This window comes from Lepidochelys olivacea (genome assembly GCF_965140295.1).
Source record: "Lepidochelys olivacea isolate rLepOli2 genome assembly, chromosome: 5".
Taxonomy (NCBI): domain Eukaryota; kingdom Metazoa; phylum Chordata; order Testudines; family Cheloniidae; genus Lepidochelys; species Lepidochelys olivacea.
Window position 1 is genome coordinate 92,685,567 of NC_140415.1, and position 19,902 is coordinate 92,705,468.

At 40.3% G+C, this 19,902-nt stretch overlaps 1 protein-coding gene across 4 annotated transcripts in view; it reads left to right on the forward strand.

Moving 5' to 3' along the window:
* The window catches only part of KIF27 (kinesin family member 27), a 52,255-nt gene extending 36,640 nt beyond the window's left edge, over positions 1-15,615 (forward strand). For all 4 annotated transcript variants that reach the window (XM_084628635.1, XM_084628633.1, XM_084628636.1 and 1 more), the window contains 6 exons: positions 3,973-4,149; positions 4,796-5,011; positions 6,595-6,801; positions 9,619-9,817; positions 10,923-11,087; positions 13,411-15,615. In XM_084628635.1, the coding sequence (XP_084484761.1) occupies positions 3,973-4,149; positions 4,796-5,011; positions 6,595-6,801; positions 9,619-9,817; positions 10,923-11,087; positions 13,411-13,874 (1,428 nt within the window). In that variant the 3' untranslated portion in view covers positions 13,875-15,615. The remainder of the gene's footprint in view (positions 1-3,972; positions 4,150-4,795; positions 5,012-6,594; positions 6,802-9,618; positions 9,818-10,922; positions 11,088-13,410) is intronic.
* The last annotated feature ends 4,287 nt before the right edge of the window (positions 15,616-19,902 follow it).

Here is a 19,902-nt window from a genome sequence, read left to right on the forward strand (position 1 = left end):
AAACAAGCACAGACTGGTGGGACCGCATAGTGTTGCAGGTCTGGGACGATTCCCAGTGGCTGCGAAACTTTCGCATGCGTAAGGGCACTTTCATGGAACTTTGTGACTTGCTTTCCCCTGCCCTGAGGCGCATGAATACCAAGATGAGAGCAGCCCTCACAGTTGAGAAGCGAGTGGCGATAGCCCTGTGGAAGCTTGCAACGCCAGACAGCTACCGGTCAGTTGGGAATCAATTTGGAGTGGGCAAATCTACTGTGGGGGCTGCTGTGATGCAGGTAGCCCACGCAATCAAAGATCTGCTGATATCAAGGGTAGTGACCCTGGGAAATGTGCAGGTCATAGTGGATGGCTTTGCTGCAATGGGATTCCCAAACTGTGGTGGGGCCATAGACGGAACCCATATCCCTATCTTGGCACCGGAGCACCAAGCCGCTGAGTACATAAACCGCAAGGGGTACTTTTCAATAGTGCTGCAAGCTCTGGTGGATCACAAGGGATGTTTCACCAACATCAACGTGGGATGGCCGGGAAAGGTGCATGATGCTCGCATCTTCAGGAACTCTGGTCTGTTTCAAAAGCTGCAGGAAGGGACTTTATTCCCAGACCAGAAATTTACTGTTGGGGATGTTGAAATGCCTATATGTATCCTTGGGGACCCAGCCTACCCCTTAATGCCATGGCTCATGAGGCCGTACACAGGCAGCCTGGACAGTAGTCAGGAGCTGTTCAACTACAGGCTGAGCAAGTGCAGAATGGTGGTAGAATGTGCATTTGGACGTTTAAAGGCGCGCTGGCGCAGTTTACTGACTCGCTTAGACCTCAGCGAAACCAATATTCCCACTGTTATTACTGCTTGCTGTGTGCTCCACAATATCTGTGAGAGTAAGGGGGAGACGTTTATGGCGGGGTGGGAGGTTGAGGCAAATCACCTGGCTGCTGGTTACGCGCAGCCAGACACCAGGGCGGTTAGAAGAGCACAGGAGGGTGCGGTACGCATCAGAGAAGCTTTGAAAACCAGTTTCATGACTGGCCAGGCTATGGTGTGAAAGTTCTGTTTGTTTCTCCTTGATGAAACCCCCCGCTCCTTGGTTCACTCTACTTCCCTGTAAGCTAACCACCCGCCCCTCCTCTTTTCTATCACCGCTTGCAGAGGCAATAAAGTCATTGTTGCTTCACATTCATGCATTCGTTATTCATTCATCACACAAATAGGGGGATGACTACCAAAGTAGCCCAGGTGGGGTGGTGGAGGAGGGAAGGAAAATGCCACACAGCACTTTAAGCACAGCACTTTAAAAGTTTACAACTTTAAAATTTATTGAATGACAGCCTTCTTTTTTTTGGGCAATCCTCTGTGGTGGAGTGGCTGGTTGGCCGGAGGCCCCCCCACCGCGTTCTTGGGCGTCTGGGTGTGGAGGCTATGCAACTTGGGGAGGAGGGCGGTTGGTTACAGAGGGGCTGCAGTGGCAGTCTATGCTCCAGCTGCCTTTGCTGCAGCTCAACCATACACTGGAGCATACTGGTTTGGTCCTGCAGCAGCTTCAGCATTGAATCCTGCCTCCTCTCATCACGCTGCCGCCACATTTGAGTTTCAGCCCTGTCTTCAGCCCGCCACTTACTCTCTTCAGCCTGCCACCTCTCCTCCCAGTCATTTTGTGCTTTCCTGCACTCTGACATTATTTGCCTCCACGCATTCGTCTGTGCTCTGTCAGTGTGGGAGGACAGCATGAGCTCGGAGAACATTTCATCGCGAGTGCGTTTTTTTTTCTTTCTAAGCTTCACTAGCCTCTGGGAAGGAGAAGATCCTGTGATCATTGAAACACATGCAGCTGGTGGAGAAAAAAAAAGGGACAGCGGTATTTAAAAAGACACATTTTATAAAACAGTGGCTACACTCTTTCAGGGTAAACCTTGCTGTTAACATTACATACAAAGCACATGTGCTTTCGTTACAAGGTCGCATTTTGCCTCCCCCCACCGCGTGACTACCCCCTCAACCTTCCCCCCTCTCTGTGGCTAACAGCAGGGAACATTTCTGTTTAGCCACAGGCAAACAGACCAGCAGGAATGGGCTCCTCTGAGTGTCCCCTGAAGAAAAGCACTCTATTTCAACCAGGTGACCATGAATTATATCTCACTCTCCTGAGGATAACACAGAGAGATAAAGAACGGATGTTGTTTGAATGCCAGCAAACATACACTGCAATGCTTTGTTCTACAATGATTCCCGAGTATGTGTTACTGGCCTGGAGTGGTAAAGTGTCCTACCATGAAGGACGCAATAAGGCTGCCCTCCCCAGAAACCTTTTGCAAAGGCTTTAGGACTACATCTAGGAGAACCGCGAATGCCAGGGCAAAGTAATCCTTTCACATGCTTGCTTTTAAACCATGTATAGTATTTTAAAAGGTACACTCACCAGAGGTCCCTTCTCCGCCTGCTGGGTCCAGGAGGCAGCCTTGGGTGGGTTCGGGGGGTACTGGCTCCAGGTCCAGGGTGAGAAACAGTTCCTGGCTGTCGGGAAAATCGGTTTCTCTGCTTACTTGCTGTGAGCTATCTACAACCTCCTCCTCATCATCATCTTCTTCGTCTCCAAAACCTGCTTCCGTATTGCCTCCATCTCCATTGAAGGAGTCAAACAACACGGCTGGGGTAGTGGTGGCTGAACCCCCTAAAATGGCATGCAGCTCATCATAGAAGCGGCATGTTTGGGGCTCTGACCCGGAGCGGCCGTTCGCCTCTCTGGTTTTCTGGTAGGCTTGCCTCAGCTCCTTCAGTTTCACGCGGCACTGCTTCGGGTCCCTGTTATGGCCTCTGTCCTTCATGCCCTGGGAGATTTTCACAAAGGTTTTGGCATTTCGAAAACTGGAACAGATTCCTCTCCCCAAACAGCGATCAGATCCCGTACCTCCCATTCGGTCCATGCTGGAGCTCTTTTGCGATTCTGGGACTCCATCATGGTCACCTGTGCTGATGAGCTCTGCATGGTCACCTGCAGCTTGCCACACTGGCCAAACAGGAAATGAGATTCAAAAGTTCGCGGTTCTTTTCCTGTCTACCTGGCCAGTGCATCTGAGTTGAGAGTGCTGTCCAGAGCGGTCACAATGGAGCACTCTGGGATAGCTCCCGGAGGCCAATACCATCGAATTGTGTCCACAGTACCCCAAATTCGAGCCGGCAACGTCGATTTAAGCGCTAATCCACTTGTCAGGGGTGGAGTAAGGAAATCGATTTTAAGAGCCCTTTAAGTCGAAATAAAGGGCTTCATTGTGTGGGCGGGTGTAGGTTTACATTGATTTAACGCTGCTAAATTTGACCTAAAGTCCTAGTGCAGACCAGGGCTTAAATAAGAAGGACAAAGGTGCCACACCCTGGGGATACAGGAGCATCTACAGGGTGGCCTGTATGGGAGCTCTCCAGTCTCCTGACATTGATTAAACCTGTTCAAAACAAGCCTTCAATAGGACTTCACTTGGGCATAATATCCAAGCTAGCAGACCTTGATGTAGGACCAGTGTACTAGTTTTCTGACTTCATTTGTTAATGTAGCTTTTAACTTCTCATTTTCTTTTCAATTGCTGTTTTCTGACAAGTAAATAGTCTTGATGAAATGTAATGTAACACCCTGTACCTGAGCTATAGAAATATTCTTAGGAAAATAACATGTATTTCAGCAAGGGCTGTTTTATACAAACATGTGCATAGCAGACTTTGCAATGTAATACTGCTGTGGCTTTTCAAATTTCTTCAGCCAAATAACTTCATTATCTTGAGTTCCAAATCAGGATTCTGTTGTAGAGTTACTGTTGTTAACACTAAGAATGTCAATTTTGGATTAAGTTATAGAAATCTGAAATCGATAGAATTATTATTCTAGATGAGAAAATACTGTACTTAAAGAATGCTGTGCAAAGGATGTACTTCTGAGCCCTGACTAATACTATATATCTTGCTATTATTTTTTTAAAACGTAGAAACAGGAAGAGCAAAGGAAATGGTTAGATGAAGAACTAGAGAAGGTTCTGCATCAACGTCAAGAATTAGCAGAACTGGAAGAAGACTTAAAGAAAAGAGAAGATATCATAAACAAGAAAGAAGCGTTGTTACAAGAGAGAAGTCATTTGGAAATCAAGAAACTAAGATCTAGCCAGGTGCTCTATATAATACTGTGTAACTATTGTTACAGTACCATTGTTTGAGAGTCCAGATAAAACATATTAGAAAGAGAAGCAGCAGTATGGGTCTCATGTAATCTGATTTCTATCCCTGTAATCTCAAGCAAGCCAATCTGTTTTTCTGTACCTCAGTTTCTCTGACTTTTTAAATTGGGGATAATGTAGAACAAAGATATTTCTTCACCTTCTGTAAAACACTTCTTTAAGTTCTGGAGACAAATTCCTTTATGTAAGTGTAAAGTCTTGTACTTTGTAAAATTTGGTAGATCTCTTTGCAATTTGAAAACAAAATATATTCTTTGGCTATTTGGCTTTAAAAGCAAAAATGAATAGAAATTTAAACACAGATTTCTTAATAGCAGGTGTCTTTATAACGGGTGATGACTAAATTATGATTTAACTTTCTGTATGTAGAAAGCTGAAGTTGAGTGTTTTATAGTTAGTAGTAAATATTTATATTATGATAGTGCCCAAAGAGCGTTGGGGCCCCATTGTGCTAGGTGCTCTACAAAAATGGAAAAGAGACAGTCCCTACCCTGAAGGGCTTGCAATGTAAACTATGTACAGTTTGGTTAATTATGGGTAGCATTTTTGTATCATTTGTGGATTTGGGTTTTTTTAGGCTTTAAACAAAGATAGCTTGAAATTATCTACCCGCCTGAGTATGCTGGACAAGGAATTGTGTGATAAAAGTGTGCAGCTCCAGACCAGTGCCAGTGAAGAGAAGAGACAGATTGTGGAAGAAGTTCAGGTTCTTCAGAAAGAAAGGGACCAGCTGCTCAGAAGAAGAAATAGTGTGGATGAGAAACTTAAAGATGGTAAAGTGTTATCCCCTGAAGTAAGTAAAAATAGCTATTAGTTACTATTTTGTAATATAACACACTAATCATGATCTAAACATGTTTCCAAATATCAGATAACTAGAATTGAGAAATTTGAACAGTTTTTGTTAAAATATTAAAATTTTAAATACTTTAATTCCTTTGAATTTCTTAAGTACAACAGTAGTGGCCTGGTTTGCTAAATAAGAAGGTTTAGGTTTGGAAATCTGTTCCAGCTGGTGTCTTGACAACCCTCCCTTGTTCTTTTGTCTGTGGCATACTGTTTTTCTTCCTTGAACTCCGAGTGCTTCTCCTTTCCAGATAACCATCACAATTCTGTCTTTAAACTGAAATAGGACTTTCAAACCTGCATGACTTAAATCTTTAGTTAAATCAGTGTAACTTTCTTGTATAGATTAGGCCTTAGAGACAGCTGTCTAATAGCTGCCACTGAAACTGACATCAGTACTGTTCTGGATTGGCCAGCAGGAAACGCTTATGCAACAAGTTCCTTTCCTCTCAAGGGAATTAAAAATACATCACCTTCTTGACACAGTGGTCTGACATCTGTCATGGGAAGCAAGAGACAAAACTGCCTCCAAACTTACGTGTCTTGCTGCAGGACACAGCCAATTAAAACTTCTGAGACACCTAGGCACATTCCGCTGCCTTTCCCACCATCCACACACTAAAAATACAAAACTAATAAAAAGCATTGTTCTGTCTTTTTGTGTTTCATTTTCATTTTCCTTCTCCTGGCATAGCTTCATCTTCACTATGCTAAAAAGATACACATTTGCAGATTGACCCTCGATTTCAGGATCCTAATAAAGTAGCTACTAAGTTCCTTTCTACTTAAAACAGGGAATTAAAAGTAGAAAATTATAGCTCCCATGATTTTCTATGAAGATTATGTATATAATGTATACACAGAGCAATGCATGTTTATAGTGACTACTACTATAAATGTACTTTCTATTAAGAAGATCAAGATCTTTTAAAGTTATTTTTTTATGTGCTGCTTTCTTGGAATACCCACACCTACTAGTTTTCTAAATAACCATATAATTAAAAATTCGTACTGTTTAGAAAAACTTCAGTGGATGATTATCAGTTTTTCGCAGCTGGTTCTTATTATGTTCGGACATTGCTTGAGGTGATTTATCCACTAATAAGGGCTCCACTTGACTTTTCATTGGGTTTTGTGAAAAGGAAACCTCACCTGAAATATCCCCAAATTTCCATTGTGACAATAAGGTGTGTTGCTAAGGATATTCCCAGACTCTAGCACAGTGTGAGGTAGAAATCCTGCTAATCAGCATAATTAACTTAAATTAAAGTGAAGTAAGTCCCACTTACAGGGTATAGACTATCCCGTGAGTCCTCCATTCAGTAATGTATTGTATTTAACCCACCGTGAAAAAGGTCATTTTTTTTTAAACATTTTCCTCAATTTGTAGTATGTTGTTGCATTTTCTCTCAAACAGTCAGAGTCTATATAATAAAATAAATTAACATATTAACGTTAGAGTATCCTGACTCTTGTGTAGCTTTTTAATTGAAATGGAGAGTGGCACCTCATTTCTGCTTTTATTTGTAGGAAGAACATGCCCTTTTCCAACTGGAAGAAGGGATTGAAGCTTTGGAGGCCGCCATTGACTACAAGAATGAAAATATTCAGAATCGCCAGCACTCACTTAGAGGCTCATCTCAAATCCTTACACAGAGCGAGGCCAATGTAATGGGAAAACTAGTTTCCCTGTCTGCTACTGAGCTTAGAGCTATTCTCTTCAAATACTTCAACAAGGTTTGTTTTGGCTGATGAATAATATTAAACTGAATTTTATTTTTCATTTGTGTCGCAGGTAATAAAATGAAACAGTTCAATCTTAGGACTAGCTCTCTCCCCGAAAAAAGAAGAAAACTTCATTTTAAAAGTTGTGTTTTCAGTGACGATTGCTGAAGTTAGGCTCTGTCTCCCTGTATTGAGCCAGATACTGTGCAGTGTTTCTCACTTCTGTAAATAGTTTTGAACTTTTACATGTCAGGTTTGTCAAGCTCCTTTCAGATGTTGCCAGCCTACATAGTGTTTACTTTCAGATGTGGAGGTAAGGGTTCCCACCTTTCCCCAGTGTGGTCCTGATCCTTCTAGTAGCAAGGAACTAGATGATTTAGGTATTGCAGCGCCTAACTTCTTTTAGGTGCCCTGGCACATAATGGAATTCACAACCACAAGTTAGGCATCCAGGCTCCATATACAGAGCATGGGCAGAGTTAGGTGTCTAGAAAATGGAAATCACAAAAGCATGCACACTGAGTTTGGAACAGACTAAACTAGCCAGTGCTAAGGAGAGGGGTGTGGCCTAAACCCAACTCCTGAAAGAGACCGTAGGTGCCTATCTCTACTTGGTGTTCACAGTTGTGAGAGAAGTTCAGTGCACCCCTCTGCCTAATGTGGAGTAGGGATTTGAGTCTCCTACCTCCCAGGAGAGTTCCCTAACCACTGGGCTATAGATTATTCTGGGATGGGGCTCTCTCACTCTCCTATTGAAGTTGTTCTACTGTGCATAAATATTTAAATATTCATTGGGCCAGAGAGAGAGAGAGAGAGTGACTCTTTAATGACTGTTTTTTCCATTATTTTGTCTGGGATTGATGTCAGAATAACTGGCTGATAGCTATCCTGGTCATCCCATTTGACATTTTGAATATTGGCTCAACGTTAGCACTCTTCCAGTCTTTTAGAATTAACATGGTATTGCAAGATTTATTCAAAAATTAACTTCAGTGGGCCAGAGACCTTCTCAACCAACTCTGTTAAGGCTCTGGGCTGCAAATGATCTGAGTTACTGATTTTAAAATGTTTATCCCTAAATGTTGTCAAACAACCTTCAGTTACTAATGGACTTGAGAATACTTAATCATCCTCATTTGAGATGAGTGCATCCTGCATCTTACAAAATACAGAACAGAAATATTTATTGAACACTTCTCTTTTCTGTATAGTTATTAACAATTTTACTATCTCCATCTAGTAATGAGTCTATATCATTGCTAGGATTTCTTTTGTTTTTAATATAGTTAAAACACTTTTTATTGTCCTTGGCCCTACCAGCAATGGATTCTTCCCTGATATCTTTAGCCTCGATATCAATTTTCTGCACTTCATAACTCCTAACTTATATCAATTGCTATGCTATGTATTGCCCACTTTTTTCCCATTTGTTATTTACAGCTTTTTATTTCTAATTGTTTCCTTCACTTTTGCCACTGAATCAGGATTTTATTTTAGCCAATATTGTTCTATTAAACTCTCTTGGCCACCTAATAAACTCTTCTTAGAAAATTCCCAATTTTCATTCACTTTTTTCTAAATTTTTCTTCCCAATTAATTTTGCTCATAATTTTCCTCAGCTTTGGGAAATCAGCCCTTTTTTGAGGCTGTTTGTACATATGGAATATAATCAGGTCCCTAGGCAACCACCAACTTCCTGTCCAGTAATTCATTCATCTTTATCAGTCATGAGGTCCAAAACAGTTACTTCATGTTGGCAGCAATTCCTTTTATGTTAGAAAATTTATAATGTTTAGAAACTCCATGAGGATTTATTACTGGCTGCATGACACCTCCAGCATACATCTCCTAAATTGAAGTTCCCCATAAGAACACAATTTTTCTTTCCATACGTTACAGACAGGTGTCCAAGAAATAACTCATCCTGTTCTCTGGTTGATTTGATTTTGTGGAAAGACACCTGGATACTGCAGCATGTTGGTGTGACACTGCAAATTCTGTGGCAGTTCACTTTTTAATTTAAATGTTTTAAAATGAATTAAATATGACAATTAATGCAGTTGTTACATTTAGCATTTGTATTTATTTTGATATTACATTCAATTTATTTTATGCTGGCTCTGTGTTTTCAGTTTACAGTATACTGCAGATTTTTTTATTGACAACATATAACTGCATCACAAGTTTTCATGAAACAAGCTGGAGGTTTTGGCAGCTTAGTAGGTGACAACTGGGGCTTTTGCTACCTGAGGTGTGGGAGGCAGTTTGAGATTACGAGATAAGTACATTAGCTAGATATTTTTGTTAAGATTAATAGCAGTGAAATGCCAAATCACGTTGACATTTAAATTGTTGTTTTTAAGTTTCAGAGTAAACAATCCATTGAACTGGACAGACAGGTCACACCTCACAGAGCTATTGTTAGAGGCATTTACAAAATGAGGAAGACAACACAACATTAATTTACACTTGATTCACATTGTTAAGGTTCTTCATAACCATATGGGCTAGACACATAATTTAAAAAAAAAAGTGCAATTCTGCAGCAATTTTTCATGGTTGTGGAATCCACCAGGAACAGGGGGGACCCTTCTCTATAGTAAGCCTTTCATAGTCTTGCTGTGGATGTGCAGTCTACTCTAGACCATTCTTTTTCCAGTCAATGTGTGTGCGGCTTATAAAGGGTTATTCCCCATGGGTTAATGAATATTATATGCATTAAGCTACTACTTTCCAGTAAGTACAATAAAATGTTTTATTAAAAAAAAAAGTACATTCCTTCAAGATTTTCTCCCCTTTTACTCAAAAAGGGAATTATTTGTTTATTAGGTTGTTAGCCTACGTGAGGCAGAACGTAAATTACAGCTGCAGACTGAAGAGCTAGAAATGAGAGTCATAGAACAGGAAAACATAATACGCGAACTGGAATCGGCACTCGAACACCTCACGCTACAGTGTGACAGGCGACTGACCCTCCAGCAGAAAGAACATGAACAAAAGATACAGTTAATATTGCATCATTTCAAAGGTATTTGCTTCTTAGGGTCTCTATTGGCAAACACTATTTATTCACTATAAAAAAAAATACTGCTTTTCAGTTGAAACTTCATACACGTGTAGCCACAACATACAGTTGTATTATTAATAAGCCCTGGTCTAGACAACAAACTTATGTCAGTATAATGACGTTGCTCAGGGGTGTGGATTTTCCACACCCCTGAGCAACTGAATTATACTGACCTAACTCCTGGTGCAGACAGCGCTATGTCAACAAAAGGGCTTCTCCAGTTAACATAGCTACCGCCGCTCAGGGAGGTGGAGTACCTATGCTGACAGGAAAAGCTCTCCCATCAGCGTCGGCAGTGTCTTCACTAAGTGCTACAGCCGCACTGGTGTACCTGCGCCATTGCACCACTGTAAATGTAGACAAGCCCTAATTCTATTGCATGATACAGTGCTGGGGCACAGACACAATATAAGTTCTGGTATGAAAGGAAAACTCCGTTTTTAAAGTTTTTACACTAAACACAGGAAATGGAATGACCTTTTTAAAAACTGGAACTTGTTGATGTAAATGAGAATTAAAGACCATATTTTTCATGTGTTACTTTCACAATTACTCCCTAAAAAGTTAGTGGTCAAAAGTAGGTGCTGATTTTTGGGTACACAGCTTGAGACACCTTGGTTTTTCTTTTTTTTTTCTTGCCAGACACATCGCATATCAACAATTCTTGATTTCAGTTACATTTGTAAATAGTCAAGTCCCAGGTGTCTCCTGTTGGACATCCATAATCAGTGGTCACTTGTGCAGAATTACTTGTGTGAGTAAAGTGAGCAGATCTTGGGGCAAAATCTTCAAACTATGGAGATGGGCTTTGAATCCAATTTTTAAGATGCTAAGTGTTTCCTCGCTGGGTACCTTCAACTCCCAGAAGACACCTGAATTCTCCCATTTTCTGGTGCTGTGCAGGGGAATCCTGTTAAGAAGTAAATTATAACTTTTACAATGCTTTTGGGAGGAAACCAGCAGTGGGCTGTAGGATGTAGTCTGTAATTTCGTATTCTGCATTATTATTTGCATCTGTAAAAATGAAATAAACATTTTGAAGCTAAAATTAATGTTGTCATCTTAGAACAAGATGGTGAAAGTATTGCAGAAACCCTTAAACTGTATGAAGCTAAAGTCGAACAATTGGAAAAAGACTTGTTCTTCTATAAGAAAACCAGCAGAGAACTAAAGAAGAAACTGAAGGAGCTGGTGGGAGAGTCATTTTATCAGCTGGTGGCACCAACTAAATGTATGTGTTTTGTAGTCACAATAGAAACAATATACAACTTTTAATTGTAACATTTCAAAAATAGTTAATGCAGAGAGTCTCAAGCTTTGAACTTTTTACATTTGAGCAGACTTGAGCAAAGCAGTTTTTCCTCAGTTTAATTTTTAATAGTGATATCTGTCCAGGATGATTTATTGCTTCTGTTGCTTTCAAGTGAAAGAAGTCATTTGTTTCTAGTCTCAACAGTCTGCAATATGTTGTACCTTTAAAATTGCATCGGATTATTATCTTGCTTTTCTGGATTCTAACATTTCAGTATTCACTGTCTCAAATAGAGTTAAAAACAAAGGATTTTTATTAACTGAAAGCTTTCAAATGGTACTGTAGTTGACCCCACTGTAAGATGTCATTGTAAACTTTGAGGTACAGCAGTCCCTTTTTTAGATATGTGGTAGCATGGGATGCATACCACTGACTCTGAGGCAAGCACTGTAGCTGCTTCAAGTATTATGCTACACAGACATTACTTACCTCTTGGTGGGTTCTCATTGAATACTCAGAGACTTCTAGTAAGTAAAAAAGGAATCTTTACTAGGTCTAGTAGAAAGGATGTAGATACTCTAGGTATCGTGAATTAGACAAATACAATAAAAAGATAAACACATTAGTTCCTAACTCGGCTCTAGAGTACAGCCTAGGAGAGGGGGAACCAAAGGCAACTGTACAGTGGAGGAGCTTCAGGCCTATTACCTAGAGTGCCCTTTCTAGTCCATTCTACCATTAGAGGGCAATTAAGTGTTGGCCTGTGTATCCCACTGACCAGTGTTCAGTCCTGTAGCATGCCTAGTTGGGGACCCTCTTCATGTTGTCTTTTTGTAATCCTGTTTAAATGGTTGCTGGCCTCATGTCTTCTGGTTACAGGCTACTCCCCCTGACCATCCCTTCAGAGAACCAGATCACTGATTCTGGCCTGCTGCTCACTGATCCTCTGTTTCTCCCTGAGCTCGATCAGTTCTGCTTCCAAAATGTCACCTTTTCTGGGCCATTCTGGGTAACCTAGTGCCTCCTTTTGGCTGTATGCTGATCTGGGTCCCTGTCTCCCCACTCATCCCTGAAATCCTTTCCCTCTAGCTCATTTGAGGTGGTGTAATGAGCCAACAAGTTCATTACACTACAGAACATAAACCACAAACTCTAGTACTACAGGGGATCTGATTCTAATTGAATGTGGGAAAGACTACAATCGAGATTTTTAATTGTCAGGTAAGCACATTTTTTAGGACAAGTGAATTTCTCCAAAAACTAGTCCTGGTCATTTAATCAAAGAAAAATGTTTGAGCTCTGGAACAATCTAATTTTCCCAAATACATTTTTGATGGGAATGATACAAAATCCAATAGTGGTTCAGTTTTCTTATAATATTACCATTAAACATCTCACCTTGCCTTTTGTTTATTCTTGGATTTGTTCTTGTATGTGTTCATACAAGAGAATAAAATCTATTTTTTCTGCTGATTTAAATTTATTAGCCAGATTTTCAAAAAAGTCTAAGAAATGAACATGCACATTAAAATTGAACTTACAGAATTGTGCATTTGATTGCATAACTACAGGAGTAATTTTAGGTGCTGCTTTTGACAGCTTGACCCATTATGCATCAGCCCATTAGGTCAGGTGCACTTACAAGTTAAAATAGTGAAGAGATAGGTATAAATGCCGAGACCCAGGGGTTCTGAAACTGTGGGTCGGGACCCCAAGGCTGGTGTCAGCCCTGGGCCCAGCAAGTCTGAAGCCCAAGCCCCACCACCGAGGGCTAAGGTTACATGCCCCCCGGCCAGGTCAGAAGCCTTTGGGCTTCAGCTTTGCCCCCCCACCCCTGGGGCAGTGGAGCTCGGGCAGGCTCAGTCTTTGGTCCCCCCTCCTGGGGTCGTGTAGTAATTTTTGTCGTCAGAAGGGGGTCACGATGCAATGAAGTTTGAGAATTGCTGGCCTAGGTTGATGGAAGTAACAGCTAGTTACCTTCTGTCATTATACATGAGATGTTTGTTTAGCAGACTGAAAAAAATGCCACCAATGTCTCTCTTGCCAACAAAAGTTGGTCCAACAAAAGATATTACCGTACCCACCTTGTCTCTCTGATATCCTGGGACTGACACAGCTACGACTACACTGTATACACCACTGTTGAATCATTATTATTGGGGACAGCTTTCACATTTAATCTTGTTAATGCCCTAAGACTGTATTTCCTAGTTAATGTTCTGTAAAACAATGTTTCCTTGACTGGGAGGATTCTCATATGAATTGTATCCTAACATTTGCTTCCCGGAAAACTTCCTTTTAGATAATGATGCTGCTAACAGGATACTCAGCCAAGAAGCAGGAGTTTCTTCAGAAAAATTCAAATTGACATCCAAACCTGAAAGTAACAAACTATCAGGAAAATTAAGAGAAACAGACAGCCCAGCAAGTGGTTTAAAGTGGTGGCAGAATTCATACAGGCTTGAAGAAGATGTTTCAGAGCTAGTACACAATAGAGGGTGTTTATCAAGTAGTACGGAAGACCAACCAGGACCAGATGAAGTACACCCTTCAAAATCTCATCCTCAACTATTTTCTCATCCTCAGACAAAAGAGATCATAACACAGCTTCAAGGAGTAACTCCAGTAAAACTGTCTCGCCGAGAATTACGGCATATTCCTGTGTCCCAACTATCACTGAGGCGCTCCAGCCTTGGAGTTGGTGTCAATTCTGTTGCTGCAGATTCCATTGAAATGTCCAGAAAATCTAATGACTTCAAGATATAGTTATTCTTTAACACATTTTTAGCAGCACATGCTACTGGAATCACTGTATTACATTTCCTTTATTCATGTACTAGTAAACTAGCAGCCACATTGTTCTGTAACTGTTGATATTCAGAACACCAGAGATCATATATGTCTCTTGCGCTTATGCAGTTTCAAAGAATCTGAGACACTGTCTTATTGGCATGACCACAAACAGGCACATGATTAAAAAGCTTTTTATTCCTGAGAGAAAAAAAAAAATCTTTATACTCCTTGGTTTTTCAAATCACTCTAAAAGTTCTGGTGCATTTTTCAAAAGTTAACATTAGTGAAGATTGAAGACTATTGAAGTGTACAAGAATATTCTGAGACTAAGGTAATTTCACTTTCATGGTTTAAAAACACATTAAGGTCCCTGGTAATTTGCAAAATACATAGTTTAAAAGCTTGGCTGCTGGACCTAGTAATTGGCAGTGACTGAATTCCCATCACTCATGCTACATATCTTACGTAGCATATGCTTGATATCAGGATCTAAAACTAAGTTCGTTCCTCGAAAGGCACATATGTAAATATTTCAAATAATTTTTAATTTTTCCTCAGTATTTAATTACTTACTCTTATGTAAGAGTTATATTGCATGAGCCAAACATGCTTTAAAAACTGTTGTCTTTTTCTTTACATGTTTATATAAACTTTTTTAAGCTCTGTGCGAAACAAGTATTATGCCTTATTTGTGAAATTGATGCAATTACTTATTTCACTTTACTTTTTGTGGTTTTTGTTTGTGGGGTCGTTCGTTCGTTCTTTCTTTCTTTCTTTCGACGTATCTAGATTTGAAGTGTGATGTTTGTGTACTATTGAAATGGTAAATATGGGACCAAAAATTCAGCATTTTAAGGTAATCCAGCAGTACAGTGTAATACATTGTTGTTAATAATAATGGTTCACAACCTTTTAATTTAGAAGGAAATGTGAATCATTCTTTTAAAATCCAAATGTACTTCAGAGCAGACAGTACACAGATCCATTGGTTAACAACTAGTTTGTTTAGTTCTGAATAATAAGTTAAATAGTGTTTTGTAAGAGAGCAGTTATCATTCACAAGAAGCTAGTTAGCTGAGCTGACTTGAAGGAAGAGGCCAAGATTTCTGAATTTGAGTGCTATAGGTTAGGCACCTACATTCATATTTAGGCTCCTAAGTAAAAGTGACCTGATTTTCAAAGGTACCTCTGAGCTCAGCAGTTTTGAAAACCAGGCCATTTTTATGTAGACACATAACTTTAAGCACCCATATTTGAAAACTTTGTCCTGAATTATTTGCTGCACTTAGCAACAGCAAATCCTTCCAGTCTGAACTGAGATTATTTGCTGATATACTTGGATTGAAGCCTCCAGTACAGAGCCACTGAGAGAAAGAGAATTTCATTTTCCCATGCTTCAGGCCATCAAAGGCCTGTCTACAGAGCAAATTTCACCATGTCAGGAGATCATGTTGTAACATGATAGTGCTCTGACTGTCTTATAACACAATTGTTGGTCTTTTCTGTATAGATTGCACAAAACTGTATTATAACCATATTGATGAACCATTTTGCAGCCCTGTAAAGGCCTATATAATTGTATCCTTGAAAACTGGACTTATTACATATTGTTCTGTAGAATTGTGATATAAGGGAGTTGGAGGTTTCTGTTTTTTTTTTAAACTGGTTGGTGGTTTTGGTTAGGAGTTTTTACTGTGCTGTAAGTCTAAATAATTGAGGCTTTGTCATGTTAAATTTTATATAAATGTATTTAATATTCATATCTTAATACAGGTATGCTAAAGCAATACATGGAAATACAGTAAATGTATTAAAAAGCTTAATTTCAGTTTTCTACATCACCGTACCAGCTGTATGAAACACAACTGTTAAAGACCTATACTGAGCCTTTATACCTCAAACTATCTTGTCTGTTAGCCTGCATTTAAATAGATCTGGGTTGATTTTGCTTTGTGTATTACACATAAAAATCCAACCAAAAATGTGTCCATATGGGCTCAAAAAACAGACTAAAATGTAGGATAGAATGATTCACTACTAAGTGTCACTGGATGCTCTGTGAATTTCTGTAGGATTGGGTGGGATTATTTACTTATCCAAGCATAATGGGCATTTACTTAAATGTCTTTAAAACCTGTTGCAAATTTTAAAAGATGTTTTACCTACTTTATATCAGATTTGGTTCCATGGCACATTGGTGTATATATTTGCACACATTGCATGGTGTATATATTTCCCCATATAGTAGAAATTGCATTTGTCCCTCTTACATTTAGATGTATTGAATGGAAGATTTGGAACCACTCAGTAGAGATATGGAAGAATTGTGAGCTTTGAATGGGTTCTGGCAGTCTAGATATGAAAACAGAATAAAGACAGCCTGAGGGAAGGGTAGCAGTGATACAGGGAGGAAAAAACAAATATGCTAAATGAATGATTAAATTCTGATTAGTATAAATATTTGAGTGAAAATAGAGCTGGGGTGAACAAAACATTCTTAACTTTTCCTCTCCCACTATATGAGAGAGTGTCCTGGTTTTTATTGGTAAATATAAGTGGGACTACAAGACTTTAAGTCCCACAAAGAAGCCATTTATTGGTTGTCTTCATGTTATTCACTAATTGGCATTTATGGCCTGTGTTTCACTAATGTGCAGCCTGGGAGTAAAAAGAATGTAAGGCGTTAATTTACAGTGATCTACCTGGCCACCATTCTTCTGACAATTGCTTCAGCTGTTATGTCAATGCTAAAACTTAACTGCAAAAAAGAGAAAGCCCTTTAAAAACTGTTTGGCTGCTTGGGTAGCATTGTACATTTGAAGTTAAATTAACCTGATTTCCAATCCAAATTCTATATTTATTACAATATCTAAACACAATAGTGGGTGCTGGAGGTCTATTGCTTTTTCCGTATAGACCCTCTTTTTTAGGAGTACAGACAAGGGGTGGGCAAACTTTTTGGCCCAATGGCCACATCGAGGAATAGAAATTGTATGGTGGGTCATGAGCGCTCACAAAATTGGGGTTGGGGTGCGGGGCGGGGTGCAGCTCTGGGGTGGGGCTTGGGATGAGGAGTTTGGGGTGTAGGAGGGTGCTCTGGGCTGGGACTGAGGGGTTTGGAGGGTGGGAGGGGGATCAGGGCTGGCACGGGGTGCAGGAAGGGGTGCACGTTCCAGCTGGGGGTGCAGGCTGGAGATGAGAGCTTTGGGGTACAGGAAGGTGCTCCGGGCTGGGATCGAGGGGTTTGGAGAGAGGGAGGGCAACCAGGGCTGGGGAAGGGGATTGCGGCATGGGGAGAGGCTCAGGGGTGCAGGTTCCAAGCAGTGCTTACCTCAAATGGCTCCTGGAAGCAGTGGCTTGTCCCTTCTGTGGCTCCTATGCAGAGGCACAGCCAGGCGACTCTGCACACTGCCCCATCCACAGGCACTGCCCCTGCAGCTCCCATTGGTGCACTGAAGGGAGCCATTGGAGTGCATAGGAGCCAGAGCGGGGCCAGGCTGTGGCTTCCAGGAGCCACGTGGTGCGGCCCCGGACCCAGTGCCTCAGACGGAGCGGGGCCGAGGTGCATGGTGCGGCCCTGACCCAGCGCCGTGGCCAGAGCACAGGAGCAGGGCAAGCCACGTGGTGTGGCCCCTGACCCAGTGCCGCGGCCGGAGTGGGGCCAAGCCGCGTGGTGTAGCTCATGGGCCGCATCCGGCCCACAGGCTGTAGTCTGCCCACTCCTGGTGTAGACCATAGTGAAATTCATCTCATGCATATGTTCTGCACCAGGCTCTGTGCACCCACTTAAACAATATATTAAGGGTTAAAGCCCAGTCCCATAAACCAGTGGGAGTTTTGCTGCTGTCTATAATAGGACAAGGATTTGGTTGTAGGAACTTAAGGTGAGATTTAAGAGGCACATAAGACTTCATATACATCTCTGCATTACAATGAGTTTCACCCTGCACGAATCATTTTTAGTCATATTGGGATGACATTTGGTATACAAATTCTGCACAAAGGCAATTTTATTAGGTGGAAAATGGCTTAAATCGATTCTTATTTGATGAGGATTATTCTGTACTGGTTTCAGAGTAAGTTTGATATTCTTATTTTCAGACTCTCAGCACTAAACTTCTGAATTTAATAAATAAATGGTTAGGCACTTCTTTGTGGTGCCTTTTTTCCTCGTTTTAACTTAAAAGACAAGTTATTAAATCTAGAAATGTGAATACCGTTCAGGCTTTCCAGACCTTTCAAGATTTATAAATCCTTCATTGCCATGTTAAAGATTAACATAGGATCTCTAATTCAGGATGGAACCCTAAAGAAAATCTCCCACTGAGAACAGCTAAGGAACACAGCTAGCTCTACATGAATAATATTAACCTTTGTCTATATTATAAAAACTCAGGATTGTTGGCACGTGTAGCACACCTCTAGACTACAAACAAGTACTTGCAACAAAGCCCAATTGTTGCCAAACCATTACAACTGCACTTACTCCTAGCAAGGCTCACCACTGCATTGGGTCACCCTGTACTAATCCAGGCCTAATATAGACTGAAAATACTAGTACTGCAGCTACAATGTTACAATTAGTCCTCTCAGCAAAGTCCCATAGTGCTTTTATACTACCTTAGTTCCTACTCTATGCAACGTGCAGTTTCCTGTACTCCTTTGTTTTGAGCTGGCGACACTTCTGTAATCTTATGCTTGTGAATTTTCTGTTTTATAAGGTTTATACGAAATTGATGCATGCAAGGTATTTTTTGTTTCAGAACATATTTTGATGCATTACCAATGCCATTTAACTTTTCTAAATACAACAAAAAATGGTAATAGCTGGTTTGCATTTAAAAAAAAAATAGAAGTACTTCACCTATCCAAGTGAATTGTTAACACAAACCTTTAGGTTTGGGGAACTGTGCTAGGATCTATGGGACAGGTACCTCTCATGCACAGAAAGTGCAATGATTAAAGGAAATTATGTGAGTTTATGCTAGCCATGTTGGATGCATTTCATAATTACAAGATCCAACAGTTCACTTAACTGTTTGAAAACTGTAAAGGTAGGGTAAACTGTAGGGTAAACAAATCTTTACATTTTCAATTATATAGGAAAATATTATGGAAGGCATAGGCCTCTCTAGTGGTGCCCATGATCAGAAGGAAATATGGGTACAAAACCAATATTATTCAAGAAAAAGTTAGTCCAAAACCATACTAAAATGTTATTAAAATATAATTTAAAAAATGTGGTATAAAAACCACCTTATTGAAAATGTAAATAAGTTTTGAGTTCAGAGATTATTTCACTTTTGGGGTAAGAGGCAATACAAAAACCTTTATCTAGAGCGAGAGCTGTATAAATAAATGGCATTTTAACCAAGCAACATGCAACTCCTTTGGAAATGCTTTACGTCACACAAGTATGGAGACTGGTAAAAACCAGAAAATTGAAGTTTCAGTAAACATTGGATAAAAAGAATTTTACTAGAGATGGGATCGTGGTAAATTTGTAAGTGCTAAACTTGACAATGCATCATTCCCAAAAGATGATGTAGTGCAATCCAGGCAAGATACTTGCCCCATATCAGAGGGAGAGATGTGCACTAGAGAAATAGTCTTGATGTCAGAGATGTTCAGAGGGAACAGCTTGACAAAATGCTTAAGATGTAAACATTCCTTGGCTTAAATCACTAGACCTACAAGATTTTTACAGTAGGGCTAGGTTGTTTAGCAGTATGAAATAATAGCTGAGTATTTTTTATTTGCTTTTATTGTCTCTCCATTTTCCATTTAACATAACTCTAGTTGAGATACATTATGTAATGTAAAACCCAAAGTAACATCCTGAATCGTGGTTAAGGACATGGCTACACTTGCAAATGTAGAGTGCTTTGAGTTAAACCAGCCCTCGGAGAGCGCAGTAGGGAAAGCACTGCAGGTTGTCCACACCTACAGCTTCAAGCGCACTGGTGTGACCACATTTGAGGCACTTGCAGCGGCATTGGGA